General features: G+C 36.2%; 1 protein-coding gene and 1 pseudogene across 1 annotated transcript in view; one reads left to right on the forward strand and one right to left on the reverse strand.

The window, feature by feature from the left end:
• Positions 1-155: 155 nt before the first annotated feature.
• The window catches only part of MIB1 (MIB E3 ubiquitin protein ligase 1), a 141,354-nt gene continuing 114,501 nt past the window's right edge, over positions 156-27,008 (reverse strand). The window contains exons 15-21 of the mRNA XM_055236556.2: positions 26,528-26,689; positions 23,665-23,846; positions 21,358-21,550; positions 17,496-17,574; positions 13,840-13,953; positions 12,465-12,565; positions 156-6,596 (exon numbers count right to left, since the gene is read on the reverse strand). Coding sequence (XP_055092531.1) covers positions 6,456-6,596; positions 12,465-12,565; positions 13,840-13,953; positions 17,496-17,574; positions 21,358-21,550; positions 23,665-23,846; positions 26,528-26,689 — 972 coding nt within the window. The 3' untranslated portion in view covers positions 156-6,455. The remainder of the gene's footprint in view (positions 6,597-12,464; positions 12,566-13,839; positions 13,954-17,495; positions 17,575-21,357; positions 21,551-23,664; positions 23,847-26,527; positions 26,690-27,008) is intronic.
• Positions 15,742-16,111, forward strand: LOC129491226 (large ribosomal subunit protein eL34-like; annotated as a pseudogene).

A 27,008-nucleotide genomic window follows, 5' to 3' on the forward strand; every position in this document is an offset into this window, starting at 1 on the left:
CCAAAGTGCTGGGATTACAGGTGTGAGCCCCTGCGCCTGGCCTTGAATGTTTTCATTGTCAATACATTTGGGAAATGTTGTGCTAGAAGACTATCAAATAATTTTAACCTTTGTGAACAATGAAAAACTATCAATGATAATAAATATAAAGCAAGTTTTCTAAAATGTCTTTATTTTTAAAACCTATACAGTTTCAATTTAGTAAAAAATATTGCCATGAAATTTCTAATTATACAGCAACAGAAACGAAAAAATACAGTTAATTAGAGGTTACTCAAAATAAATTCACAATTTTAAAGTTGGAATATATATGCTTTTTTCAAATAAACAAAAGATAATTTTTCAGATGTTTTCCCTCTTAAACATCAGATATACATAATCTTTTGAACTGGAGCTAGATGACCTCTCAATAACTTCAGAAATAAGTGCTTATATTAACATGGAAAATAAAATAACCCCCAAACCATACAATTAATGATTTACTCATAAAACTAAAAACCAAATAGATCATTGCTTTAAAATGTCTACCTCTTGAAAATGAAATCTACATCTGAGTTGTGAAGAGGAATAATCTTTTTATAGAAAATGCTGAATCTTCCAGACTGGTTAATTTACTTCCTATCAAATTTATCCTATTCAGACTATTTTCATATGTCTTAATCCTGAAAGAATGTGAGGTGTTAAAATATGAAAAGCTTCTTTGGCCCTTTAGATAGAGGTACCTTAATTGTAAACAACTGCAATGAAAGCCTTCTAGATGTGGACACTTATGCTGAGTTGAAGATGTACATCCTTGTTTCTTAAAGGCATGGTAATTTCCTTTTTAACAATAACAAGTTTTTTAATGTATTGAGATTTGTTTTTAAATGCTTTAAAAATCAAAATTCATGTATACTACTATAAAAGAATAATTCTCAAAAGATCAAAGAAAAGCATTATATGATATTACACCGTAGGTTTTATTAATGATAAATGTTTGCATTACTTTTAAAAGCTTAGCTCTTACTAAGCATTCTTTAACAAAAGCTAATAAGCAAGAAATCATTTGCCATACAGAAACCATATTCACAAACAAGGCTTTAATCCAATATTGAAAGCTGAAGAATTAGAAAAAATACAAAACACTGCTATGAGTCAACTGAACTGCTATCATTGAATTTACTGCATTTAGAATGACATAAACATACTGAACATAAAAACAATTTTATGGATTTAGTCTATAACACTGGCATTAAGAATGACATGCAATTTGTGATTTCCTTTAAAAATAATTTTTTAAAACAATCCATTTGAACAAAGGGTCTTTTTTTCCCCTTCATTTGAGGGGAAGACAATCTATGTTTCCCAAACAGATCCTCCTTTCATACTAAAATAGCAAACTGTGACCTCGATCCCCTCTTCCCAGATGCTACTTATAGATGACTCTGCATAATAACTTAATTAGAATTACTTTTCTGGTAACAGTGTCATGGCCATAAATAATCAGTTTTTAAAAAACAAACATCAAGTGCAAATCTAGAAAACTTCCTTTAAAGAATTACCCAAACCCAGCACATATGCAGAATCATTATTAACAAGCTAAGCAATATGACTTTAAAATGTGTATATAATGATACACGTGCACTAAAGACCATCTTTTATAAAGTTTTAATAGTGTTGCCAAGTTAATAATTCTTTCAAGGCACTGGAGAATTACACAGATGGAGTTTCCAATATATAACTGACAATTGCTTGAACTGTTAAAAAGCCCTGAGTCAGAACTTTCAAAAACTTCCTGAAATTATAGATTGCAGACAAAATGGCACATTTATTTTACTTTAAAAATTACAGGACCATTTTGCTTTTTGGAGGAAATAAGCTGGGTTTATGAAACAAATCATGCAGACTATACAGGAAAAGTAAAATATTCAGCATATTACCTTTCTTAGACATTTTGTACATGTCAATCATAACTTGTAGTTGTGGATTTAGGCACCAAATTAATGTGACAAGTCACTTCTCCTGTACCTACTGCTTAAATTCTCAATGGAACAAAAATGTCAATTTTAACCTCAGGTTCCCATTTCCTCTTTACTCACAAATAAGAATAAATGCTGGAAAAAGTAATACTCTGACAGAAAAGGAGGTAGAAAATGCCAATGTAGCAATTTACAATTTTAATTCATCGGCTCTACTGTCTAGTTCACTTTTTTATACCAGAGTTTCACATACTACTAACCAGTAAATTGAGGCTCAATCTAAAGGATATTCCCCCTCACTGTAGTAAAGCAATGTACACGAGACAGCATTAAAGTTTCCTCAAATTTAATGTTTTAAAGAGGTACAACTATCATTATTAATACTGCTATAGTTATATATACGTTAAAGTTCCTAGGCTATATATGACTATCAAGTAATATCAGTAAGCATTCCTATCATAATATTCAAGCAAATGAAGTAACGTTGCCTTTTTGAGGGAAAACATATTTTGAAACTTTTACAAGCAGACATAAAGACAGCTGACATCTCCAACAAGGCACACATAATTTATGAAAATCTATTATGTTCCCAATTGTACAAACTCAAAGCTAATCTAATTCTGATATTTAAAATGTGCCTCTCCCCTCTGGCTCAAAATGAAATAACAAACCCTTCCAATTAATAGACATTTAAAACCTACTCAATTTAACTGCTAACAATTCAGAGGAGAGGTGCACTGTCCCTCCCAAAAATTTTAAGAACTTAATGTTTACCATGATCTTAGATCTTGCAAACACAAACAACTAAAGAATTTAGGTGTTTCTTGATTTATATGGAGTCAAAATTCTATTCCACTGAGGAGAAAACAAAAAGGGGAGTTGTTTAATGGGCATGGAGTTTCAGTTTTGCAAGATGAAAAAGTTCTGGAGATCTGATTCACAACAATGTAAATGTACTTAACATGGCGGAACTGTATTCTTTAGAAACAGTTAATATGGTAAATTTTGTTATGAGTTTTTCATCACAAAAAATACAAAAACTATTCAAAAATTCAATTTTTTACACAAATTACTACTATAAAACATGGTAGACATTCTGACAGGGTAAGTGCTTTTCCTTTTGTATTAAAAAAAAGCAACCTGTATTAAAGCCTATAATTTGATGACATCTATATGATCCTCTTTTTTTCTCTACACTCAAATGCTGACTTTCCTTTCCAATCTGTTGTAACCCCACTGTCCTGATCCTACTCTACCCCATCTCTAATTCTCTTAGTTCATGGATTTAACTAATTCCTAGTCCAAAAAGGGTCCAGAATTCAGAACAGACAAACAGCAATTGGGCAACACATAGACAGTATGTTTCTACTATGTAAAAATGACCCAGCAAGCTTTGATATTTGAACCAGACACATCTTAAGCAGCATGCATTTCAATATGCTAAAATGCTCTTACAGGCTAACACCATAAAAATATAAATTTAAGAAATGTATTTCCAACACTAATTATCAATTAATTTTATGCTTCCATAGCTAGCTGGTCAATTTGCAATGTTTAAAGTTACAAATATCTTATGCATAATTTGACCAACTAAACATTTGTCTAATATATTCCTACACTAATACAAAATTATCTTTTCTTGAAAACCTTCTTGCTCCCAACAAAATTAAGTATGTATATAGTATAAGCAGTCAGAATGTTAAATTATGTGAACAAATACCATTAGAATAGCACCATCTGGTATGTTATATGTGTATGTTTTGAGTAACAACGCTAACAATCTTAGAAGAATGAAGGAGAAAATGGTAGGGTGAGGGGTACAGAGAGGAAATCCAAACACTACTCAATGACAACTCTTCTGAAACATTAGGAAATGTTATCAGGACCTTTGGATCTCTTCCTTTTAACTACAGATTCCTTAAAATACACAACTGCTGCACAATAAATTCTGAGTGTGTTAAGATGCCATTTTTTCACTGTTGTGTATCTAATCCCTGAAGCCCAATAAATACTTTTTTGAATGAATGCATGTCAGTTTTTTTCTTTTTTATAAATGTTTCTAAGAAAAGTAAAAGCTCTTTTGAGGCACAAGATAAAGAGGTTTGGCTATTGAGGAGGGTAACGAACCTAACTGGAAAAGTACTGCTAAAGGACATATAATAAGAGGTAGCAGATTCAGAGAGTTGGAGGAAAGTCACTGAAATGATGAAGTTCTTAATCATTATCTCTCACAAACCCAAAATAAATTTAAAATAATTTTAGGTGATTGAAAACATGAATAAAGAAGTATTTTCTATTCATGCAACAAATTTCAAGGTGATACAAATACAGAAAACCCACAAGTACTAGCACTAAAATAATAATGACATTATTTTTGTAATAAAAATTTATGTCATATTCTTATAAAGGAAGTAATTAAACTAGTCTGGAAGATGCTATTACCTTTTAGGGATCTGTTTTAGCACTGCACCTCAGAAAACAGAAAGGGTTTATTTAAAGAAAGTAGAGCTAGAGACCACACAATTCTCTGACTGGCCAAACTCTGCATGAGTCAGCCAGGTGCTCCCTCCTCACCAGGTGATCTAGTTGGAAGAGATGGGTAGCCCATAGCATGGAAGGAAAAACCCGACATGCTGTTTTCATGTGTGCAACAAGATTGTCTGTCTGTCTCTTTATATGAACATCATCAGTCAGATGTTCCACCTTTTTATAACTTCAAAATAGTTTTAAAATCAGTGTCAGTGGCCCATTACTAGATAACTGAGTGTATATAAATTTTCAAATTTGAAATCTATAAAAATTTTACCGTTCTAAATGGTAGCAGTTACTCAGCTAAACACAGACATGGAATTGTTGAGACTACAAAACCAGCCAGCAAAGCTCCCCATTGCTTTCACCAGGACTTGCAAAGGCAGCAAGGATTAAACAGCCAGAAACAGTGTTACAAGGGCTAGAGACTTCATACTTTCAAATTTAGTTGGTGTTCTATAAAAACTGAAGTAAGAAAAGCTAGCCAGATTTAAAGGAGGGAAAAAAACTACAAGAGAGGTTAACTATTTTTAGGAAAAAGCTTATCAACAGCATATAGTAGACACTATGTAAACAGCTGATATAATCTAGCAGCAATGAACCCCCAAACACTTATTTATGTGTATATTTACTCAGGAGACAATAAGAGTACAAAGGAGATCATTCAAAGGAGAAAAAAAATGATTAAATGCTCTAAAAATTTTGTTTGTTTTTTGCCGTTGTTTTTAAAGTCTACAGGTAAGCAGACATTTCTATACATGTCCTGGTCACTCTTTCTAAAGTATTTATAATTAGGTTATTGACCATGTCTTGGATATTGTTGGCAGTTTAAATAATATTCTCATCTAAAGAAAAGACTGTTTTCTTTATAGTAAAAAATACTATAAAGAAAGAGATAATGGAAATAAAGCCTATAATGAAGACAGAATCAGTAACACTGTCAGAATTAACTGATACAAAGAAGAAAAGATTTTTTTCTTGGAAAAGGCATTAATTTTGCAGATCACTGGGGTACTATTCAGTACATCAGCAAAGCTAAATAGAACCTCAGAGGTCCAAATAGGGCAATGTCATTTCACTGGTCAGATCACGCCCAGATAAGTAATCACAGAAAACCTGAAGTACACTTTTCACAGATTTTTTAAAAACACTGGCTGAACAAAATAGTGTATAAATTAATATAAGAAAGGTAACTGTTAGTGGCCAGTTAATAGATACTCTTGTTTTTTTTTCTCTTCAGTTGCCCACTATTATTGCTTATTTTTCCTTTTCTTGTCTATCAGTCATCTTGAAACTGGTAATCTTATTCAAGTTAAACAAGTGAATCAGTTCACTTTTGAATCTAGAAAATAAGAGAAATGCAAAGTCATTATTCCCTCATTCTATGCTTCCATTTACTCTAAGAATTCAGAAACAAACATGTGGGTAACTTCCTGTTATCTTAAAAAAAGAATCATCCCTTCGGTATTCCCTTAACTATCTGGAACTTGTACTGTCATTTTATAATTTACCATGTGACATAATTGTTTGACCTGCCTCTTTTATTTGATGCATGACTTTTCAGAGAACCTGTTTTCAACTCACTGTGTAAAACCACGATGAAATGAAGGATAACTGATCACAAAGAATTAGGTCTTTTGAGATCTAACAAATTTACAAATTATAAGAGAAAAATGCAATTTTTTAAAAAAGGATATCCTTAAAGGACTTTCCTCTTAGAAGCCAAAGGTAAATTATCCTATGAGTTACAAGAATTTGATGTTTCAAATTTAAAACAAAAACAAAAAACACGATTTCCAACACCATTTTGTAGGGTTTTTTGTTCTGGTATATTTACAGCCTAATTATACTCTAGTAAAGAAACTATGATATTAGAAATTAACTCATCAGAACTTCCAACTAGATCAAAAGCCTATTAAGATCTCATGACTAGATACATTAGCTAACAAAATACACCGTGTGTCTTAGTTAATACAAAAGAATCCTTCGTTCAATAGCCTTGCGACAGATAGGACATTCACTCATGCGGTCTCCACAGAGCTGACAGGTTCCATGACCACAGAGGAAAATCATATTCTTCAGACGATCCAGACACACAGGGCACATTGTCTGTAATGTGAGATAACAAAGTAATAAATTAGACACTTTATATTCGGAAAGTGACAGACTGTTATATATCATTAATTTTCTTTAGTTGTTTTAGTCAAATAATATTTTGGTGGTTTTTAAAAACAATTTTTTAACATTTTTAAATAATTAAAATGTCATCCTTATAGAAACACTGGTTGTATTATCAGGATAGTATAAAAGGTACTACATAAGATTAAAAACTATTAATATATAAAACACAGCCAGGCACAGTGGCTCACGCCTGTAATCCCAGCTATTCAAGAGGCTGAAGTGCGAGAATCATTTGAACCCGGGCAGCAGAGATTGCAGTGAGCCAAGATCGCGCCACTATGATAGAGGCAGGAGGCAGAGAAATTCTAGGCAGACAAGGGCAGGTCCCCAGTGAAACCCAATCTTTGAGCTGAAAAGCCTGAAACCCACAGGCCAAAGTGAGAACTTCTATTCCTGTTTGCCCACTCTCTCCCAGTTGGTTCTTTCTTTTTTTTTTTTTTTTGAGATGGAGTCTCACTCTGTCACCAGGCTGGAGTGCAGTGGCACAATCTCGGCTCACTGCAACCTCTACCTCCCGAGTTCAAGTGATTCTACTGCTTCAGCCTCCTGAGTAGCTGGGACTACAGGTGCATGCCACCACACCCAGCTAATTTTTCTGTATTTTTAGTAGAGACAGGGTTTCACCATGTTGGTCAGGATGGTCTTGATCTTCCGACCTCATGATCTGCCCGCCTCAGCCTCCCAAAGTGCTGGGATTACAGGCATGAGCCACCATGCCCAGCCCAACTAGTTCTTTCTAAATAATGTCTTTTTACCAATCCATTGTTGCCTTTTCCAAAACTACCCACAGCCCACTCTGCCCAATCCTCCCATGTTGTGCCTTTAAAGACTCCAGACTCAGGTGGTAGAGGGGAGAGAGGCAACTTGACTTCAGAGGGATGACTGAACTTCGGAGGGGAGATGGCTTAACTTCAGGGAGGAGATGGCCAGACTTCAGGGGAAGATTACCCGCCCGTCCCACCCCCACTCCAGTTCCCCCTCTCTGCTGAGAGCCATTTCCATCACTTAATAAAACTCTCTGCCTTCACCATCCTTCAAGTGTCGAAGTGACCTCATTCTTCTTGAACACTGGACAAGAGCTCAGGACACACCGAGTGTGGGTACCCAAAATAAGGCTGTTATACTGGCCCTTTGCCCTCACTGGCAGAGGGCAGCTACCCCACACTATGAGGCAAGGGGCCAACTGAGCTGATAACACACCGCTGTCTGTGGACAGCAGAACTAAGAGAGCACTCTAACATGCCCTCAGGGGCTTTGGAGTCGCAGGCACCCCCACCCGGGTGCCGCTGCATGGATCCTGCAATTGCTCGTTCATGTGCTCCCTCCTGCAAGCAGTTGGGCACAGTGGCCAAGTAAGCAGGGCACCTCTGTCGCAAGTCTGACAAAGGGGTTGAGAAAAATCCTGCATCAACTGCTCTCCAGCCTGGGCGACAGAGCAAGACTCTGTCTCAAAACAAACAAACAAACAAAAAACCTATATAAACCAAAACGTACTAGGAAATGGATGAAAATAGCTCCATTCAGTCTAACTGAAATTCCCTGAATCTAGGTACTCAGCTGCTCTTGCATAAAAAGAAGGCAATGTATTATGCAATACATGGTGCAGGGTGGGGAGCAGTGCTGAGAAGTAGCTGAGAACACTTGTCAGGCACTATGCTTAGATAGGATACAATCTCAGTCCTGGTATCATTCCCACTTGGAAAATGAGGAAACGAGGCTCAGCGGGATTGAAAACCTTCCTCAAAGCAAGCCCTAGAGTGAACCAACTCAGGGCCCCAGAGTTCTTGCTCTTAGACACTGTGTCTAAGAGTTTTATTACTATCAATGTAGATTCCCCTGAATTAAAACAAATTAGCCTTAGTTACATATTAATAAATGTAAATTTCATGAACTTGAAAGAATGTAAAAGTATGTCAGGTATATGTCTGAAATACTATTTATTCACAAAACACATTTTACATTTATAAAATCATATTTGCCTTAATGTATAATACTTCTTTCTGATTTATAGCTTTCCCAAATAACACGGAAATGAAATAATTAAAAAGAAAGGTCTTCATTAAAAAACTAGGCCTAAAGCCTATATGACATGTTGTTACCAACTGTTACCAACTTTGAGAATACCAGAGATCATTGTAAGAGGAATTGTAGCCTAAATTGTTAGCCCCACTCCTCCAAAGCAAACTGTCACATTTCTGTCTTAAAGTTTTGAGAAGCAAAGCTGTAGAAAATCCCATCTTTTTAGGTTTTAAAAAGCCGGCCAGGCACGGTAGCTCATGCCTGTAATCCCAACACTTTGGGAGGCCGAGGTAAGAGGATCGCTTGAGCCCAGGAATTCAAGACCAACCTGGGCAACACACACATCATCTCTACAAAAAGTAATAAATTAGACAGGTGTGGCAGCACATGCCTGTAGTCCCAGCAACTTGGGAGGCTGAGGTGGGAGAACTGCTTGAGCCCAGGAGTTTCAGTATGCAGTGAGCCATGATTGTGCCACTGCACTCAAGCCTGGGAGACAGAGTAGGATCCGTCTCAAAAAAAAAAAAAAAAAAAAAAAAAGCAAAATAGATTGATAATGTCATTAATAATTTCATGTCTATTCAATTTTCAGGAGGTCTTTGTAATATTGAATAACTCCTATTTCCAAAAGTAGATACATCTGTGCAGCCTGTGTTAAGTTATACTTTGAGATTAGTATATCCTTAATACCAAGTTAAATTAAATTTTATCTGTTAAAGACACACTGGGGTAACAGACTGGAGATTTAAATGAGGAGAGTTATTCGAATGTTTTCTGATTGTTTTGTTTTTTTTTAATAACCTTGAAGGGAGTCCCTATAAGAAATCCCATCATTCGTCATAAGATGAGTTTTGATAAAACTGTTTAAATACTCTAGTGATAAAATATGGCGATGAGGATTATTTAAGAAAGTATAAACTTGGGTAGAATGCTAAACTTTGGATATAGTAGAGCAGAATTATTCTTTTAGGATCCATACAGGGTTCAGTAAATGTCACTATTCACGTTAAGAACAATTTTAATTCACAATTAGAATATAAAATGTTTTTTATAGAAGATGTGTTCAAAACTCAGCTTATTCTGTAGATGTCTTATGGGAAAGGAATCAAGATGCTGGAAGCTTCAAATGTTTAAAAATGTTTCTATTTTATATTAGATGTATTATATTAGATGTATTAGATATACTGTTTTATTTTAAATTAGAACTAGCCAAATATATTCCAAATAACATTAAGAACCATTGAATTCATATTGATCTTTACTTATTCATTCTATAACAAGTATTGCTAGATGCTGGATTTCAAAAGAAAAACTGGCCTAATCAAAGTTTTCATCTCTTCAGATGGGGGTTTAAATGCCTAATAAATTCATACATTCAATTCTTTCCCTCCACCCCCTACAAAGAGATGGTTTCTCACTCTGCCGTCTGGGCTGGAGTGTAGTGGCGCTGTCATAGCTCATTTCAGCCTCAAACTCCTGGGCCCCAGTCATCCTGCCTCAGTTTCCCAAGTAGGTAGGACTCCAGGCATGTGTCATAACAGTCCGCTGATTTATTTTAAAAATTTTTGTAGAGACAGGGTCTTGTTATGTTGCTCAGGCTGATCTCAAACTCCTGGGCTCAAGCAATTCTCCCACCTCAGCATGCTGAGTAGCTGGGATTACAGGCACACATCACTGCAACTGACCAATTCTTAATTAGTTACCACGAGGGTCATTAGTTATCCTGGGCCACTAACTACTGATTATGTTATTTTCTTATAAATTCAGATAGAAAACACAGGAGTGATGATTCTAACAACTGCATGGCAATACTGATGTGATTGGCCAAACTAAAGAACTGCTCAAGCCTGTGAATCAGATTTAGTAACTTGGTCAAATGGTAAGGTATGGCCAGAAAGAAAAAATACTTGCTGTCTTACTTAACATAACAAACCTACATGTTTTTGCTAATTTTTTTATCTTATTGTTGCTTTTATTAAATATTAGGTAGAAATAAAAGAGTATATTTGTTGATATATATAAGATGTAAAGAACAGCCAGGCATGGTGACTCATGCCTGTAATCTCAGCACTTTGGGAGGCCAAGGTGTGTAGATCACTTGAGGCCAGGAGTTCAAGACCAGTCTGGACAACATGGCAAAACCCTATCTCTACTAAATATACAAAAATTCGCTGAGGGTGGTGGTGTGCAGCTGTAGTCCCAGCTACTTGGGAAGCTGAGGCATGAGAATCACTTGAATCTGGGAGGCAGAGGTTTCAGTGAGCCAAGATTGCGCCACTGCACTCCAGCCTGGGTGAGAGTGAGACTCTAAGAAAAAAAAAAAAAAAAGACATAAAGAACAACATAACCAACACCCAGTTTAAAGTATGGAATGTTACTCTTATTTTTGAAGCCCTTCTATAAATCCTCCCCATTCCTTTCCACGTATCCCTCACTGATGACTACTATTGTGAATTTTGCATTATGTTTCCCCTGCTTTTCTTTATGGTGTATATATGTACAGACACATTTTTCCTTTCTTTTTTTTTTTGAGACAGTCTCACTCTGTTGCCCACGCTGGAGTGCAGTGGCATGATCTCGGCTCACTGCAACCTCCACCTCCCGGGTTCAAGCGACTATCCCGACTCAGCCACCAGAGTAGCTGCGACTACAGGCGTGCACCACCATGCCTGGCTAATTTTTGTATTTTTAGTAGAGACGGGGTTTTGCCATGTTGGCCAGGCTGGTCTTGAACTCCTGACCTCAACTGATCTGCCCGCCTCAGCCTCCCAAAGTGCTGGGATTACAGGCGTGAGCCACCACACCCGGCCCCTTTCTATTAAAGTATCACATGTATATAGAAATGTTCATGACTCGTAAGTGTACAGTTTAATACAAGTTCACAAACTGATCAAACTCACGTATCTGGTACTCAGATCAAGTAACAGAGCATCCAGACTCTAGAAACTTCCCTTCTTCCCTTGTGCCCCTTCTCAGCCATCTTTTGCCAAGAAAAGCACTATCCTTGACTTTTTTTTTTTTTTGAGATGGGGTCCCACTCTGTCACCCAGGGTGGAGTGCAGTGGCATGATCACAGCTCACCACAGCCTCGATCATCCAGGTTCAAGTGATCCTCCTACCGCAGCCTCCAAGTAGTTGGGAGGTCACCGCACCCAGCTAATTTATTATTATTTGTAGAGTTGCAGTCTCACTATGTTGCGCAGGCTGGTCTTAAACTCCTGGGCTCAAGAAATCCTCCTACCTTGGCCTCCCAAAGTGCTGAGATTGCAGGCATGAACCACTGCACCTGGACTACCTTCGACTTTTAATACCAACTGTATGGGTTTTTTCCAAGTTTATATTCCAAACAATAACCTGTTCCATTCTATTAGATAATGACAAACTGTCTTCCAAAGTGTTTCTACTAATATATATTCCCACCAGCAGTGTATGAGTTTTGGCTGCTACATATTCTGCCTAACATTTGATACTGACAGTCTTTAACATTTTCCTCAATCTAATACTTATGAAAAAGAACTTCCTTGTGGTTTTAGTTTTCATTTCCTGATCACTAATGTGGTTGGACCATTTTTTCATATTCATTGGCCATTTGTGTGTTACCTGTTTTGGAAAGTACCTGATTAAACCCTCTAATCAGATTATTACTCATTGCGAATATTCAAATAACACAAGTGATACACTAATATAAACCATACTTATTACAGAAACACTAGTAGTTTTATGGGAAAATATTCAGTGCCATTCATAGCGTCACTGTTTACATGAAATCATTATTACCTGCTCTTTAATGTCTTGTAACTGTTGCTGCAACTTTTGCACATCTGCATTGACATTGGTATTATCCTTGTCCTTTTGTAATACTGGAATATTCCCACTTGCTATAATATAGATTTAAAAAGATTTTCAGTTATTATTGCTTTGACAGAATGACATTTATAAAATAAAATATTACTGTTTTGTTTATTAAAAACATAAAACTATTATTACAATCCTCTTCAAAAATTTTTCTCATACTTGGACAACAGATACAGTAGTGACATTCTGTTACACTTTTCCATATATGAACTCCAAAAAGAAACAGTTTGCACATTAATTTCTAATTATATTTATCTCGGCCAGAGCACAATCCAGACAGACTTCTGGGTCTTCCAAGGCTCTATGTGCTTCCTTTGGCAAGCTCATCAATACATTTTATGCTTGCTTCCTCTGCTCCTGTATCATATGAACCAAGAAAGTAACCAGCAGGGCTTTGGCCAGCTTTGGGAGCAATAATTATTTTAAAGTCTCTTAGATGATTTTTATGAGGACGTACACAAATCTAGCCTCCTTTCTTTATGACTAAAATTCCTTGTTATTACTGATCTGAGATGAGGAACTCAAGAAAGGCCATCATCTGTAGTATGCAAACATGGAGGGAAATCTTTGATTTCACTTTTCCTATTCTCTAGATTCTTGGTCTTTTATTCTAGTTAATCTGTCCCTGAGATTTTTATTATTCTGTTCTATTTGTGACAAAGACAAAAGCCTCAGACAGAAGTGGCTACACACTAATGCTCTTCCTCATCTGCTCATAAAACATGTTCAGAGAACAAAGAAATCAAAGAAACCATTCAGTTAATATCTAATGCAAAGAGAAAAAATACTTTGAAACAACTGTACTATTGAAAATGTTGAGGGTAAATCATTTATTTTTCATTTTTCCACCCTTTCACTGTTACATTTTTGTCTACCTATAGTTACTCTGTCCCAAATAATTACCATTCCATAAAATACTTAAATGAAGTAAATAAACCTGTTGCATAATGGAAACAGGTTAATACTTTCAGTAAACTGAAAAATAAATTGTAATATGGTGCCCCACCCCTTGACAAAACACACTAAATTTCATCTTAAAAATAGAGCACAAATTTTCTTTATGCAAGAACACAACAATATTCTTTATAGCATACATGCAGGTTTCTCAAAAGACTGATGTTCACAGTTCTATAATCACAGAAAAATAGAACTTCAGGTTTCTTGTATATAACAAGAGCACCAGAAAACAATACCTGTTCCACTGTGGATCCAAGTCAGACATAAGGCAGTAGAAGAGGTGTTTATGCAAGTCCCAAAAAAAAGCAAAATATGAAAATGCTTAAGACAATCGACTTACAGATATCATCAGTGGCATCTTCTGAACTTTTCCCTCCACAGCACATAATGAAAGGCACTCTTCGTTCAACTACTGCTCGACACTGCACACACTTTTTCATCAGGTTAGCACAGTCTGGAAAATGGTAACACAGACACTTCTTACGAGAGAACATTAATGAGTGTTGCCTTTCTCTGCTAATTTTTATGACTTAAACTTCACACTGAAATAAATGTTATACAAGTTACAGCAATATGCAATTCTACCCCCTTAAAATGTTATCAACCTAAGAATGAGTATTCTCCATCGGTAGCCTCCAGAATAGAGAGCCCACCATTATGAAACAATGACATTTTCCAATACAGCTGAATAAACTGTGAAATTTGTTTTTTAAAGAAATAAGTGACACAATAAATATTTCAAGATTTTAAGACTTGAGAATAAAGGAGAGAGATACTATTAACAAATGTCAACTAATACCAGAATTGTAAGCTTGCTTACGTGATAATTTTCTTTATATTTGTTTATTTTTATTTTACTTTAAGCTCTGGGATACATGTGCAGAACATGCAGGTTTGTTACATAGGTACAAGTGTGCCATGGTGGTTTGCTGCACCTATCAACCTGTCATCTAGGTTTTAGGCCCTGCAGGCATTAGCTATTTGTCCTAATGCTCTCTCTCCCCCTGCCCAACACCCCCCGACATGATAATTTTCTAAAAACATTTTCTATTGTAAATGGCTTTTCGCTAAAATACACTGAACAATTATTTCCTTCTCTTATCAAATTGATGCAATGTAACAAGGAAATTGCTTAGTGATTACTTTTTTAATATAGCAGTTCAGGAAAAAAATTTAATTTTCATAAAAGACTATCTTTCTAATATTTGATTTGCAATGGCTATAAACATTTCGGAAGAATGCATTCCCATTCCAATAAGAAATATCTAGGCACAACTGTATGTTATTAGGATTGTTAATACTACCTTACATCTAAACTTGTTAATCAATTATAAAATAACACACAGCAATTCAACATATTCTTTCTCATTAACATTTATTATGAAAATATATTCCATATCTTAGCCTACATATCAAGTGTCTTGTTCATTTCAAAAATGGGAAAAATAATGGGAACCATGGCAGAATATCTAGGTTATGGCAAACCATTAGATTTGAACAAAGCACAAAACCACTGATGTGGACAGAGTAGGGCCTACACTCCTAATAGTTTGCGACGCACACTGATGGATGGAGAACAGTTAGTTACCAAGGCTGACCTCATGCCAAAGCCTAAACATAAATGGGTCTGACGCTTGGTTATACAAGTGCAGTAGGTAGGAGCTAACGTTAAGTGGAAATCTGGTTTGGGATTTGTCTTCAATTTGAAGGCAGATTTTTTTCTTAAACATAAAGGACTAATTGACTAAATATATAATACATAAACACAATTATCTAAAATTAACTGTTAAGTTCAGTTATTGTATTGTTTCTATCTTTGCTTCTGTCTTCTCTATTTGTATTGTTTCTATCTGTAATGTTTCTAATCTTTCTTCGGCACCTCCAAAAGGGATGTAATCTCTCCTTCCTTTGGCTTGCCAAGGCACTTTCACCACCTAACATGACTGCGATGGGGGTATTGGACGAACTACGTTACTGTATACTCCTTGGGAAAGGCATATATTCCACCTGTTTCATCTCCGTTAGCAAATAAATGTTTAAGAGCATGTCTATAAAATCAAGAAAACCATTTACTTCTTAGGATTGTTCTGAAAATAGATGAGGAAATACTCTAAAAGAGATTAAAATGCCTGGTACAGAGTTAAGAGCTCAATAAAAGCTGGTTGTTGCTCTTGTTATTAAATACATTTTAAAGCAAAAACCGTTTTTCCTCTTCCAGGGATGCTATCTAGAGGCACTCAGCATGACCCAGTGTTTGACGCACCATCATAGGCTTTTCTACAACACAGCATCTAACAAAACTAGGCTGTCCCAAACCCTGGTATTGTTTACCTTTATATCAAGAAGGTAGGGAAAGCACCAATGTCTGCATGTGGCGTGTGCCCAGGCAGACTTCAAGGGATTTATGCCGTGAGACCTAAAGTTCTTGTGAGGTTGTCTAAAATTTTAAAAAGTGTCAGCACGGCCAATGGTGTCTCCATGACTGCTAAATGTATCCACGACAGGATCAAGCATGCTTTCCTTTCAAAGAGCAGAATGTCATTGTGAAAATGTTGAAGGCACAAGCCCAGAGTCAGAAAGCTAAATTTAAAGCTGAAGCTTTTTTAATTTAAAAAAAAAAAAAAAAAGGAGCAAAGGCCATGTAAAAACTTCTGGAAGCTCCTGGGGGGAAATATTATATTAAGGCTCTAGAATCTGTGTGAACAACTAATAATTATAATCATCTTTCAAGTCTCATGTAGGTATCACTTTGGTGAATGACAGATGTCAGCAAACTACACCTGACGGCCAAATCTGACCTGTCATCTGCTTTTATGAGACCAGTTTTATTGAACAAAGGCCCATTTATTTACATATTTTCCATGGTTGTTTTTGCACTATAGTGTAGAGTAGAGCAGTGGGAAAGAGCTGAGTGGTTACTACAGAAACCATGTGGCCTACAAAGCCAAAAATATTTACTATTTCACCCTTTACAAAAAATGTCTGCCAACCTCTGGCCTATGAAAACTTAAGTAACCTGAGTCCTTTTTACTTAAGACAGAGAATTCTCTATGTGCCCTTTTGATAGTATTGGGTAATAGCCATTATACCACTCTTTGGTAAACAAAAACAGTCACTTTAGGCAAAATGTTACAGAAGAAAACCTTCACCCTTTCTTTAGTTGACTAGCTGCCTATTGGAATTTTTTTTTTTTTTTTTTAGACTGAGTCTCAGTCTGTTGCCCAGGCGGAGGACATGAGAATCGCTTGAATTGGGAAGGCAGAGGTTGCAGTGAGCCGAGATTGTGCCACTGCACTCCAGCCTGGGTGACAGAGTGAGACTGTGCCAAAAGTAAAAAATAAAATAAATAAAATCCTTCATTGACAAAATGAAGAAAAGCAAAGGGAAGAGAATACTTAACAGTGTATGAACTTGAAAAGAACAAGGGCAACATAAGAAGCAAAGGCCTTCAAGAGAATATGTTTAAAAGAAACTTTAAAACATCTTTTAAATTTTAATACTGCCCTCACAAAGAAAAGATTTCTAAAAGCTCTCTTGACATAAAAGCTTACAGAAGGCCAGAAATTACAGCCCCAGAAATGGTTACTGTTGGTTCTTCTGCAGTGAGGAAAGTACACAGGAGAGGCAATATTAAGGTGAAGACAAATGAAGACGTGCTAATTTCATATGCGAACAAAGGCGAGACTAAATGTTTCAACATTCATTTTTCAAAATAAATTTCTATTACATGTGGAAAGAGACCCTTTTGTGCTAATACAACTGAAATCAAAATCCAAGGTGGTAGAACACAGCATATTCAGTCTTCCCTAATGCTCAGACGCATGGAGGGAAACAGCTGACATTCTAGTACAGAGAACGAAATAGAAGGTACTCGAGGCCCGTCAACTTTTTTATGAGTTATCCAAAATCAAAAGCAAAAAAACCCTCAAAAACATAATTTTTGTTTCGCTTTCTATTTTTATAATAATATTGAGAAATTCTGTATAGGCTACTTACTCTCACAAGCACACATGTGGCCACAGGGCTGAAAAAGAACAGCTGCTTTCTTGTCAGAGCATACCACACATTCTTCAATCTATAGAAAAAGAGGTTACAGCACAGAGTGACCATCTACAGATAAATCTAGTAATTCTTAACAAGTTCAATTATATCCAAATGTATTTCCTCTGTAAGAAAACACTCTAGGCACAGAGAAATTTAACATACACTTTCCCCCCATCCTCTACTTTCCTGGTTATTCATTTTCACATCTTTATATACCCTAGCTTAACAGGCACTTATTTCTATTCTACCTTCATCTCCCTATCTGTCCTAAAATATAGAATAGAAAAAACTCCATTTCCTCTGAGGAAGCCTCTGGAGGCTTCCATATTTTTTTCCCCCCCAAAAACTACTTTTGAGGGGAAACTAAAAAAGACAACAAACAAATAAAGTAGCAAAATAAGGAATGACTAAAAGACAGATTTCTAATATTAATAAAAATCTAGCTAGATTAGCCAAATTGCTAAAATCCAAGAGGGATTTTTCTGTTTACCCACATTTAAGAAACTCTACCTTAAAGTGCCCTATTCCAGGACTTGGTCAATTCCCATGCTGCCTGAAGCCCACGGCTTTGGGCTATTCTTTCTCCCTGATCTCCAGCAAGACTTCCACAGCCTATTCATAATCTCCCTCACTTTCACCTCTTCTTCATGTCCACTTAATCTGAGCTTGGACATTTAACTATTAACCACCTTGGCTCTGGCTTCCTGTATCTCCCCCCATAGCCCTTGGCTACTCATTTGTCTTTCACCTATTCTCCCTTCTAACACACAGTCACATTTAGCCATCTCTTGTGTCACTTAATATTACTGTTCAAAAATGGTAACTACTACTCACCTATAGCATCATCCAAACAACCAAATACATGCATGTGTGCTCTCTCTCTTTCTCTCTATGGACCTTCCCAACTTACACCTCAGTAGGTACATAGAATTTATTTAAGTATAGAAAAAGCAGAATGCAGTAAGACATGGTTGATCAAGACACTGACATTCCTGGATTCAAAATCTACCTCCAACACCAACAAATTACCTAATATTGTTGAGCTACAACATTATTTATTTAAACAATAAAGAATAATCCTTCACAGAGTGATAAAGAGTAAATCAGATATGTATAAAGTAGTTCAATGTGTAATATATAAAATCAGTGCCTAATACATAATAATTATCTTCTCCTTTCTACATAACGTGTTGGTTTTTAAAATGATTTCCATTGCATTTGTCTTTTTGTCTGAATTGTTTCTAAAGAGTTTAAAATAATACAGCAAACTGATCTAAAAACCATATCTGTACCTATTCCCCTATTATAAGAAAAAAAAATTGTAGCCATACCTTTTCCTCCAATTATTTCCTCAGGTTATACTTCCAGGAGTGGAGTTACTAAACCAAAGCATATTGTGTAATGTTTGTACATATAGCTGGGTTGGCCTCCTAGCCTCCAGCAGTGTTTAGAGAGTGCCTGTTTGCCACTTTCCTTGCTAGCATTTTTTAAAATGTATTTTTGCTACTTCAACCAAAATAGTTCATGTTAATTCAATTAATTTCTTTCTTTGTATTTCTCTAACAGGAAAGGATCCCATGCTTGTTTATACCTCCCTCCAAATACTGTAATTTGTTTTTCTTCAATGAAGACGTTCATTATCCTTTAACCACTTGGGGTCACTATTTCTTCATAGTCAAAGGCTCTACAACCAACCTGGCAAATCTGTTGGGTGGGTGTATCAATAGTTTTTCTACTTTTCTATAGATTATAAATTTATAAGATTATAAATTATAAAACTTTTATAATTTAAAAATCAAATTGCAAGCCTATTAATTCTCAGAATAACTATATTCAAAAGGTCTGAAGAAGAACGAAAGCATATTCTTTCCTCTTTCCTCTCTCCTTCTCTGTTCCATCAACTATCCCTTGCAGACATCGTTCTTAATTTTGTCTATGCATCATAACACAGTGAAAAGAACAGCGGCTTAAGAATCAAGAGACCTGCATTCAAGAACCAGATGTCAGTGCATTTCTTTGAGCTGCAGCTGTTATAAGAATAACTTCATAGCTGAGACTCTGCTTCTGACAACCTGAGGCTCTGAACTACTACTCAGTTTTTAACTCTCTTAAAGCACCTACAACACCCAATATAGCAGAGTAACTTATATATAAGTCATAGTTTACCAATAGATTACAACTTTTTAGCAGGTAATTATTATATACATCTTTGTCTTGACTATAAAACAGATGTTCAATAAAGGTTTGTTGAAATAGGGCTTAATCTAACAAAAAGTTTCAAACACAATGGCAGAATACACAGATCAATCTAAAAACAAAAGAATGGCTTAAATTTTTGTTCTTCTTTTGTATTCTTTCCCAAACTATTACTTTGTAAACAGGTACCTAAAGCAAATTATAAATGCTAAGTAGAATGATCCACATTAATTTATTAAGCAGGGTTAACACCTATTTAATACAAATGAAATGCCAACACAGTGTCTGGCACACAATAAGCGCTATTAGTTCACCCTTCTCAGCTTTATGAATTGATCAAGCAGCTACACACATATAAGCACTCCAGTATTCCTATCAAAAACAACTTCCTTGTGCTTTTTCCTGTGCCAAAAATTCTACGAAAGATACATTAATTTGGATCATAAAAACCATCCAGGTTTAGAAGGTTGAAAATAGAAGAAGCACTGGCAAGGCAACATCTTTTAAGTCCCTGCCAACTAATTCATTATGATAATTACTAACAGCTCCTTTCTTATTAATGATGGTTAATGAATAGCTTAAGAAAAAATAAATAGCAAGACAGAAATAAAGATTATAAAAAGAAGGGAATGGAAAAAGAGTATAAACTCCATGAGTTTTTACTTCAAAACCAACATGCTCTTTGGTTTAAACTATTCACCTTGAGAGAAACATTTGTAAGAAACTCAAATTTCACTTTATATGCAATACACACACACATTTGAGTATTGAAAAACTAAAAAATAAGTTATTTCAGTAAACCAAAATTAGTAATCTGGTACAGTTAAAGCACTAAGTTACATGGAAAACAATAAAACTCAGAAAAGAACTATACTTCTCAAAAAGCAAAAGGAGTCAGGAGAGAAAAAAAGTTCAGAGTAGATATAGATTTTGGCCATCACTAATTACAGGGAGACAAGACTTTATTTGCCTCCAGATGGGACATAACGTAAAGTGTGTGGCACCAACGTGAAGCTTTCTTGCCAAAAATGTTAAGCTGACCCTGATCAAACTATTACACCTAACTTCCAGCTTACAGGAAACACAGAAGATAGCAAGTTAAACACCACCACGATAAAACAATCAAATCTAGAATGTGTGACATTCTACCAAAAAAATGAATTATTTTACAAACATGAATGCAAAACAGTTTGTGTACTCCAAAAAAAGTGCAACATATAAGTAACTACAATCCAAAGTGGAAGTCAATGTATCCTTAGGTTATAGGGAGCTTTGAAAGCAAAATGGCAGATAATTTTAACTTTACCATACTTTAGATATAATGAAGGAAACACATTAAGAGCTAAAAAAATTTGACAGTAAAAATGGTTTATCAATAAACTCAAATAATAATTAACTTAGCAAATCAGTACATTAATAAGCCAGACTGTAAACCAGCAATAAATTAAGAAATTCTGATCTCCTGATAAATGCAGAAATTATATATTCCTATATTTAAATCATTGTTTGAAAGAGCAAAATTACACAGACGCATGATGTCATTTAATCTTATTTATCATTAATTCTAGTCTCAAAGAACTTCATAAGATGACAAAATACTATATTAAATATATCTTACCTTTGTCCTGGATTGAACCTGTTCTTTACAGATGAGGCATTTCTTGACTCGTGGAGAACATAAAGAACAGGTAGCAATATGTCCACATGGACCAAAAAGAGTATCTCTCTTCATATCTGAGCACACCATACACTCTTCTAAGGTTTCAGAATCATTACTAATCATAGAAGGACTCCGAGAACCCACTTGACCACTAATAAAAGAAAGTATTTCAAATCAAGCCTATCTTATTACAAATTCACTAATTAAAATGTTTAAAAATATACCTGGAGCATCATTAGTATACATAAAAACTAGTCATATTAAAAAATTAAGCTTTAACATCTGTATGTGAAACATTAAATTTTTGTGTTTATATACATCTCTGCATCTTTAGATACTTCTAACACAATTCAAACTTCAAACTGAACACTCACTCACCCAATGGAAAAGGGTGAATCTTCTAACAATGAAATAAAAAACAGCAATTAAAAAAAAAAAACTTAGCATAAACAAAATTTTGCTCAGAACCTGTTGTATCTATATAGAAACAGCAGAGGAAGGCATAGGAATAAAACAAAAATCCTCACTAGCCCCCATGTAAGTTGCCTTACTAAAGATGGAACAAAGCATCATCAGAGTCCACAACAGATAGGGCACTTTGGAAAATATAACACTTCAGCTGCTGTTTTGACATTTTTAAGTGTATCCTTAAGGAACATAAAATTATATTACAGAAAGATAGACTGCATCTATAAACATAGATACAAGGAACAGAAATACATATGACGACCTACAGCTACAGAAAAGGGATGCCCTGTTTCTATCACAATCTTCAGAAACTCATGAATACATACACAACACGTACACAAAGAGGGTCCACCTTAGACTCCACTGTTTAAAAGTTATTACTGCAGTAATTATAGTGCCTTATATCTTTATAGTCTTTTTTTCTTTTTTTCTTTTTTTTTTTTTTTGGAGACAGAATTTTGCTCATTGCCCAAGCTGGAGTACAGTGGTGTGATCTCAGCTCACTGCTGCAACCTCCGCCTCCCGGTTCAAGCAATTCTCCTGCCTCAGCCTCCCAAGTAGCTGGGATTACAAGCATGCGCCCAGCTAATTTTTGTATTTTTAGTAGAGACAGGGTCTCACCATGTTAGTCAGGCTGGTCTTGAACTCCTGATCTCAATCCACCCGCCTCGGCCTCCCAAAGTGCTCAGATTACAGGTTGTGAGCCACCGCGCCTGGCCGATGCATTCTCTTTTTGTAATAGAATTTCATGTTCCTTAAGAATACACTTAAAGAAATGTATATACCTCACTATATTAATTTCCTCTATAACACAGTTCTATGCAAAGATTCCAAAGAGATGACATTTCATCACTACACATAAATTATAAGAGAGGCAAGGAACACAAAGGTTAAGGAACAGCTACTGAAATTTCAGTGACGAGAACCAGGTACAAAGGGCAACAACAGTTGCACAGCACTGTTCAGATTTAAAAAAGCAATGAGATGTGTACCTTTTTGTACATCCATAAAATCTCATAAGGAAATTAGTTATGTCATAAATAATAATTAAAATCACTGACATATCTTTCAGAAAAACAGAAAAATGTGAAATGATCATCTTTAGAGAAAACTCCACCAGCAATTGGTGCATTCATTTGTTCATTCTGTCCATTCTCCACTGATACTTACTGAGTGCACCTGTCAGGCACTGAGCAGGGTGCTGGATTTATTACAGAGTTTGTGTGAGATAAACCCTGTTCATGGAGTATAAGTTGCCTCTCTTAGGAAGATTCTATTTAAATTTTAAATATAGAGCCAGGCACAGTGGCACATGCATACAGTCCCAGCTACTGAGAGGATGAAGCAAGAGGATCGCTTGAGCCCAGGAGTTTAAGCCCAACCTGGGCAACACAGCGAGACCTATTTTTAAAAAATAATAATAATACAATAAAAAATAAATACAATTTAAAATACATATAACATTAACAACAGCAATTTTACTAGAAGACTTTTTCTTACAAATCCCTCTAACACATGGGAGTACTAGAAGATCAGACTAGTTTAGAAAAGTTTCTCGGAACTTACTAAGTATAGAGCATTGCACTTAATAATGGAGGGAATATGGCATAAAATAAGAGACATGCTGCCTGCAGAAAAATTTTCAAGGAAGAAAAATTTCAGGAAAGAAAGGGTCAACACAAATATACAGGAAGAGCAAAGATGAAGACATTTTCAAGTAGCCACGTCCTCCATTATGAAACCACATGATATTTTCTGTATAGAATATTAAGTTTTATGATAATAAATAATACAAACCTGACTTTTTCCTTATGACACTTTGCCAGTGCTTTGCAGAGATTCGGATCAGGACAGAGATCAAGTGGCGATTGACCCTTCTTATTTCGAATGCTCAGGTCAGCACCATTGGCTGCCAAGAAACAGGCGATAGATGCTGCGCTCTTCTTCTCTGCCCCCTGGGTACCAAGTCCCATTATTAACTGCAATAAAATAAAAAGAGTCATGATTTTCCCTCTAGGAATCTGCCATCAGTTCTTGCCATCATATATATGTATGTGTGTGTGGTGGACATTTATGAGCTCTAGTCCTAATGTTCCCTCCCCACCACTCTACCCCTGGTTTTCTCAAGCATACACACAAGTATGCTTTCTCCAGTTGTAGAGGTGGACCTACATTCTCCAGCTGCAGAGGTGGACCAAATATGGCCCAAACCAGTCAGATATCTCTACCTTACCTATATGGCTAGTACAGGGATGGACACACAACACAAATCAAGTCAATTAAGCCCAATAGAACTCAAAAGTGGAACTTCTGATTGAGATACTGAAGAAACAGTACTCTCTTTCCTAATTAATTTGGCTCTGGAGCAGCTAGCAACCAACTTGAAACAATGACAGGAGAGACAACTGAGAAAAGAACCAATGACTAGGAATTGAGCCAAGATACGGAGAATGAGACAAATTAGGTTCTGATAATATTATCTGAGATTCTTCTCATCATCTTATGTGAAAATAGTCACAATAATTGTTAACATTTATTGAGTGTCTAAAATGGATCAAGTATTATTTTACACACTTTCCATGATCTTTACAACAACCTTATCGAGGTAAGTGCTCTCCTCTTCCCATTTTAAAATGAGAAAACAAGAGGCACATCGAGCTAACAGAATTTACCCATGGGCATAAATAAGGCAGAGGTCTCAAACACTGTGGTCTCAGAACCTTTTTACCCTCTTAAAAATGATTTTAAAATTCATATGGAAATGTGACGGACTTAGAATGGTCAAATAACTTCGAAAAAACAAGAAAACTGGAGGACTGACACTACCTGACTTCAACACGTATTATGTAGATAGTAATTAAGACTGGGGGCTGGCATCAAATAGCTAAAAACATAGACCAACAGAACAGAATACATGATCCAGAAAGAGACCTTCACATAAACAATTAACTGATTTTGGATAAAAGTATACTAGCAATTCAGTAGAAAAAGAAAGTCTTTTTGGCCGAGTGTGGTGGCTCATGCCTGTAATCCCAGGACTTTGGGAGGCTGAAGCAGGCGGATCACGAGGTCAGAAGTTCGGGACCAGTCTGGCCAACATAGTGAAACCTCGTCTCTACTAAAAATACAAAAAATTAGCCGGGTGTGGTGGTGTGCACCTGCAATGCCAGCTACTTGGGAGGCTGAGGCAGGAGAATCACGTGACCCCAGGAGGCAGAGGTTGCAGCATTGCACTCCAGCCCAGGCAACAGTGCAAGACTCCATCTCAAAAAAAAGAAAAAAGAAAAGCAGAAAGTCTTTTCAACTAATGGTACTAGAACAACTGGATATCCACAAGTAAATGAACCTGGATCCATATGTCACACAATATATACAAAGTAACTCAAAAAGAATCATAGACCTAAACATAACAGCTAAAACTTTATAAACTTCTAGTACAAAACATAAAAGAAAACCTTAGTGATCTTGGGTTTGGCAAAGATACCTCAGGCAGAACACAAAAAAACACAAATGATGAAAGAAAAACTTGATGAATTAGACTTCCTCAAAATTTAAAAATTTGACTCTTCCAAATCACTATTAGAAGAATGAAAAGGGCTGGGTGCGGCGGCTCATGCCTGTAATCCCAGCACTTTGGGAGGCCAAGGCAGGCAGATCACGAGGTCAGGAGATCAAGACCATCCTGGCTAACAAGGTGAAACCCCGTCTCCACTAAAAACAATACAAAAAATTAGCTGGGCGTGGTGGCATGCGCCTGTAGTCCCAGCTACTTGGGAGGCTGAGGCAGGAGAATCACTTGAACCCAGGAGGCGGAGGTTGCAGTGAGCCAAGATCATGCCATTGCACTCCAGCCTGGGCGACAGAGCGAGACTCCGTCGCAAAAAAAAAACAATGAAAAGACAAATCTCCTACCGACTGGGAGAAAATATGTGCATTCACGTATAAAGAACTTGTATTCCGATTACATAAAGAACTCTCAAAACTCAGTAGTAAGAAAACAAACAGCATAACAAAATAACAAAAGATTTGGGCAAGCACTTCATAAAATACATATGGTGATAGACAAATGAAAAGATGCTCAATATCAATAGTCATTACAGAAATGCAAATTAAACCACAATAAGATACCACTACCTATCTATTTGAATGGCTGATGTTAAAAAGAACTGAACGGCTGGGCGCGGTGGCTCAGTCCTGTAATCCCAGCACTGTGGGAGACCGAGGCGGGTGGATCACCTGAGGTCAGGAGTTCGAGACCAGTCTGACCAACATGGTGAAACCCCGTCTCTACTAAAAATACAAAAATTAGCTAGGTGTGGTGGCGGGCGCCTATAATCCCAGCTACTTGGGAGGTTGAGGCAAGAGAATGGCTTAAGCCCAGGAGGTTGCAGTGAGCCAAGATGAAGCCATTGCACTCCAGCCTGGGTGACAGAGTGGGACTCCACGTAACAACAACAACAACAACAGAACTGAACAACTTTTGGTAAAAATGTGGAGCAATAAGTTAGTATTGACTAGTACTAAGTTCATAAACTAAGTTTCTAAGTACATAGCTCTGATAAAATATTTTATCCAATACAGATTAGACTACCACTAAATATAAGATCTTGCATAAAAAGATTCTTCCACTGGTACTGAATGAAAGATGATCTTTACTCACTGTGTTTTTGGATGGCTCCCAGGCAGCATCCACCTTCCCCACATCTTGCATATCTTGGAGCTGACGTAGCTGAGACAAAGTGTGATGCCTTAGAGCTTCATGCAAAGGAGTATCCCCATCCTTATCCTGAATATCGAGCTTGGCACCTGCACGGACCAAAAGCTAAAAGAGAAAGATGTCTCATTTTGGCAAAGTGCCCACATCCATAAGAAACTTCAACATATCTAAAGTAACGGTGAGAACACCCTGGACCTACTGAAGAAGTTACCGCTAAAGCTAATCATTTTTATGCTTTTGCCTTCTACTCTTCTCCAACCCCATGGCTCCTTACAAAGAGTGATGTGTTCTGGTTATTTCAATATATTGAATTAGAGAAAATAAAAATATATGAGAATCGGTATGTTGCTTAATTCATCTACTCTAAGATGATGATAACAGAGGGATATTTAGGGCTTTATTTCTCTTTTTAACTTTAGATGTA

This window comes from Symphalangus syndactylus, chromosome 1 (genome assembly GCF_028878055.3).
Source record: "Symphalangus syndactylus isolate Jambi chromosome 1, NHGRI_mSymSyn1-v2.1_pri, whole genome shotgun sequence".
NCBI lineage: Eukaryota > Metazoa > Chordata > Mammalia > Primates > Hylobatidae > Symphalangus > Symphalangus syndactylus.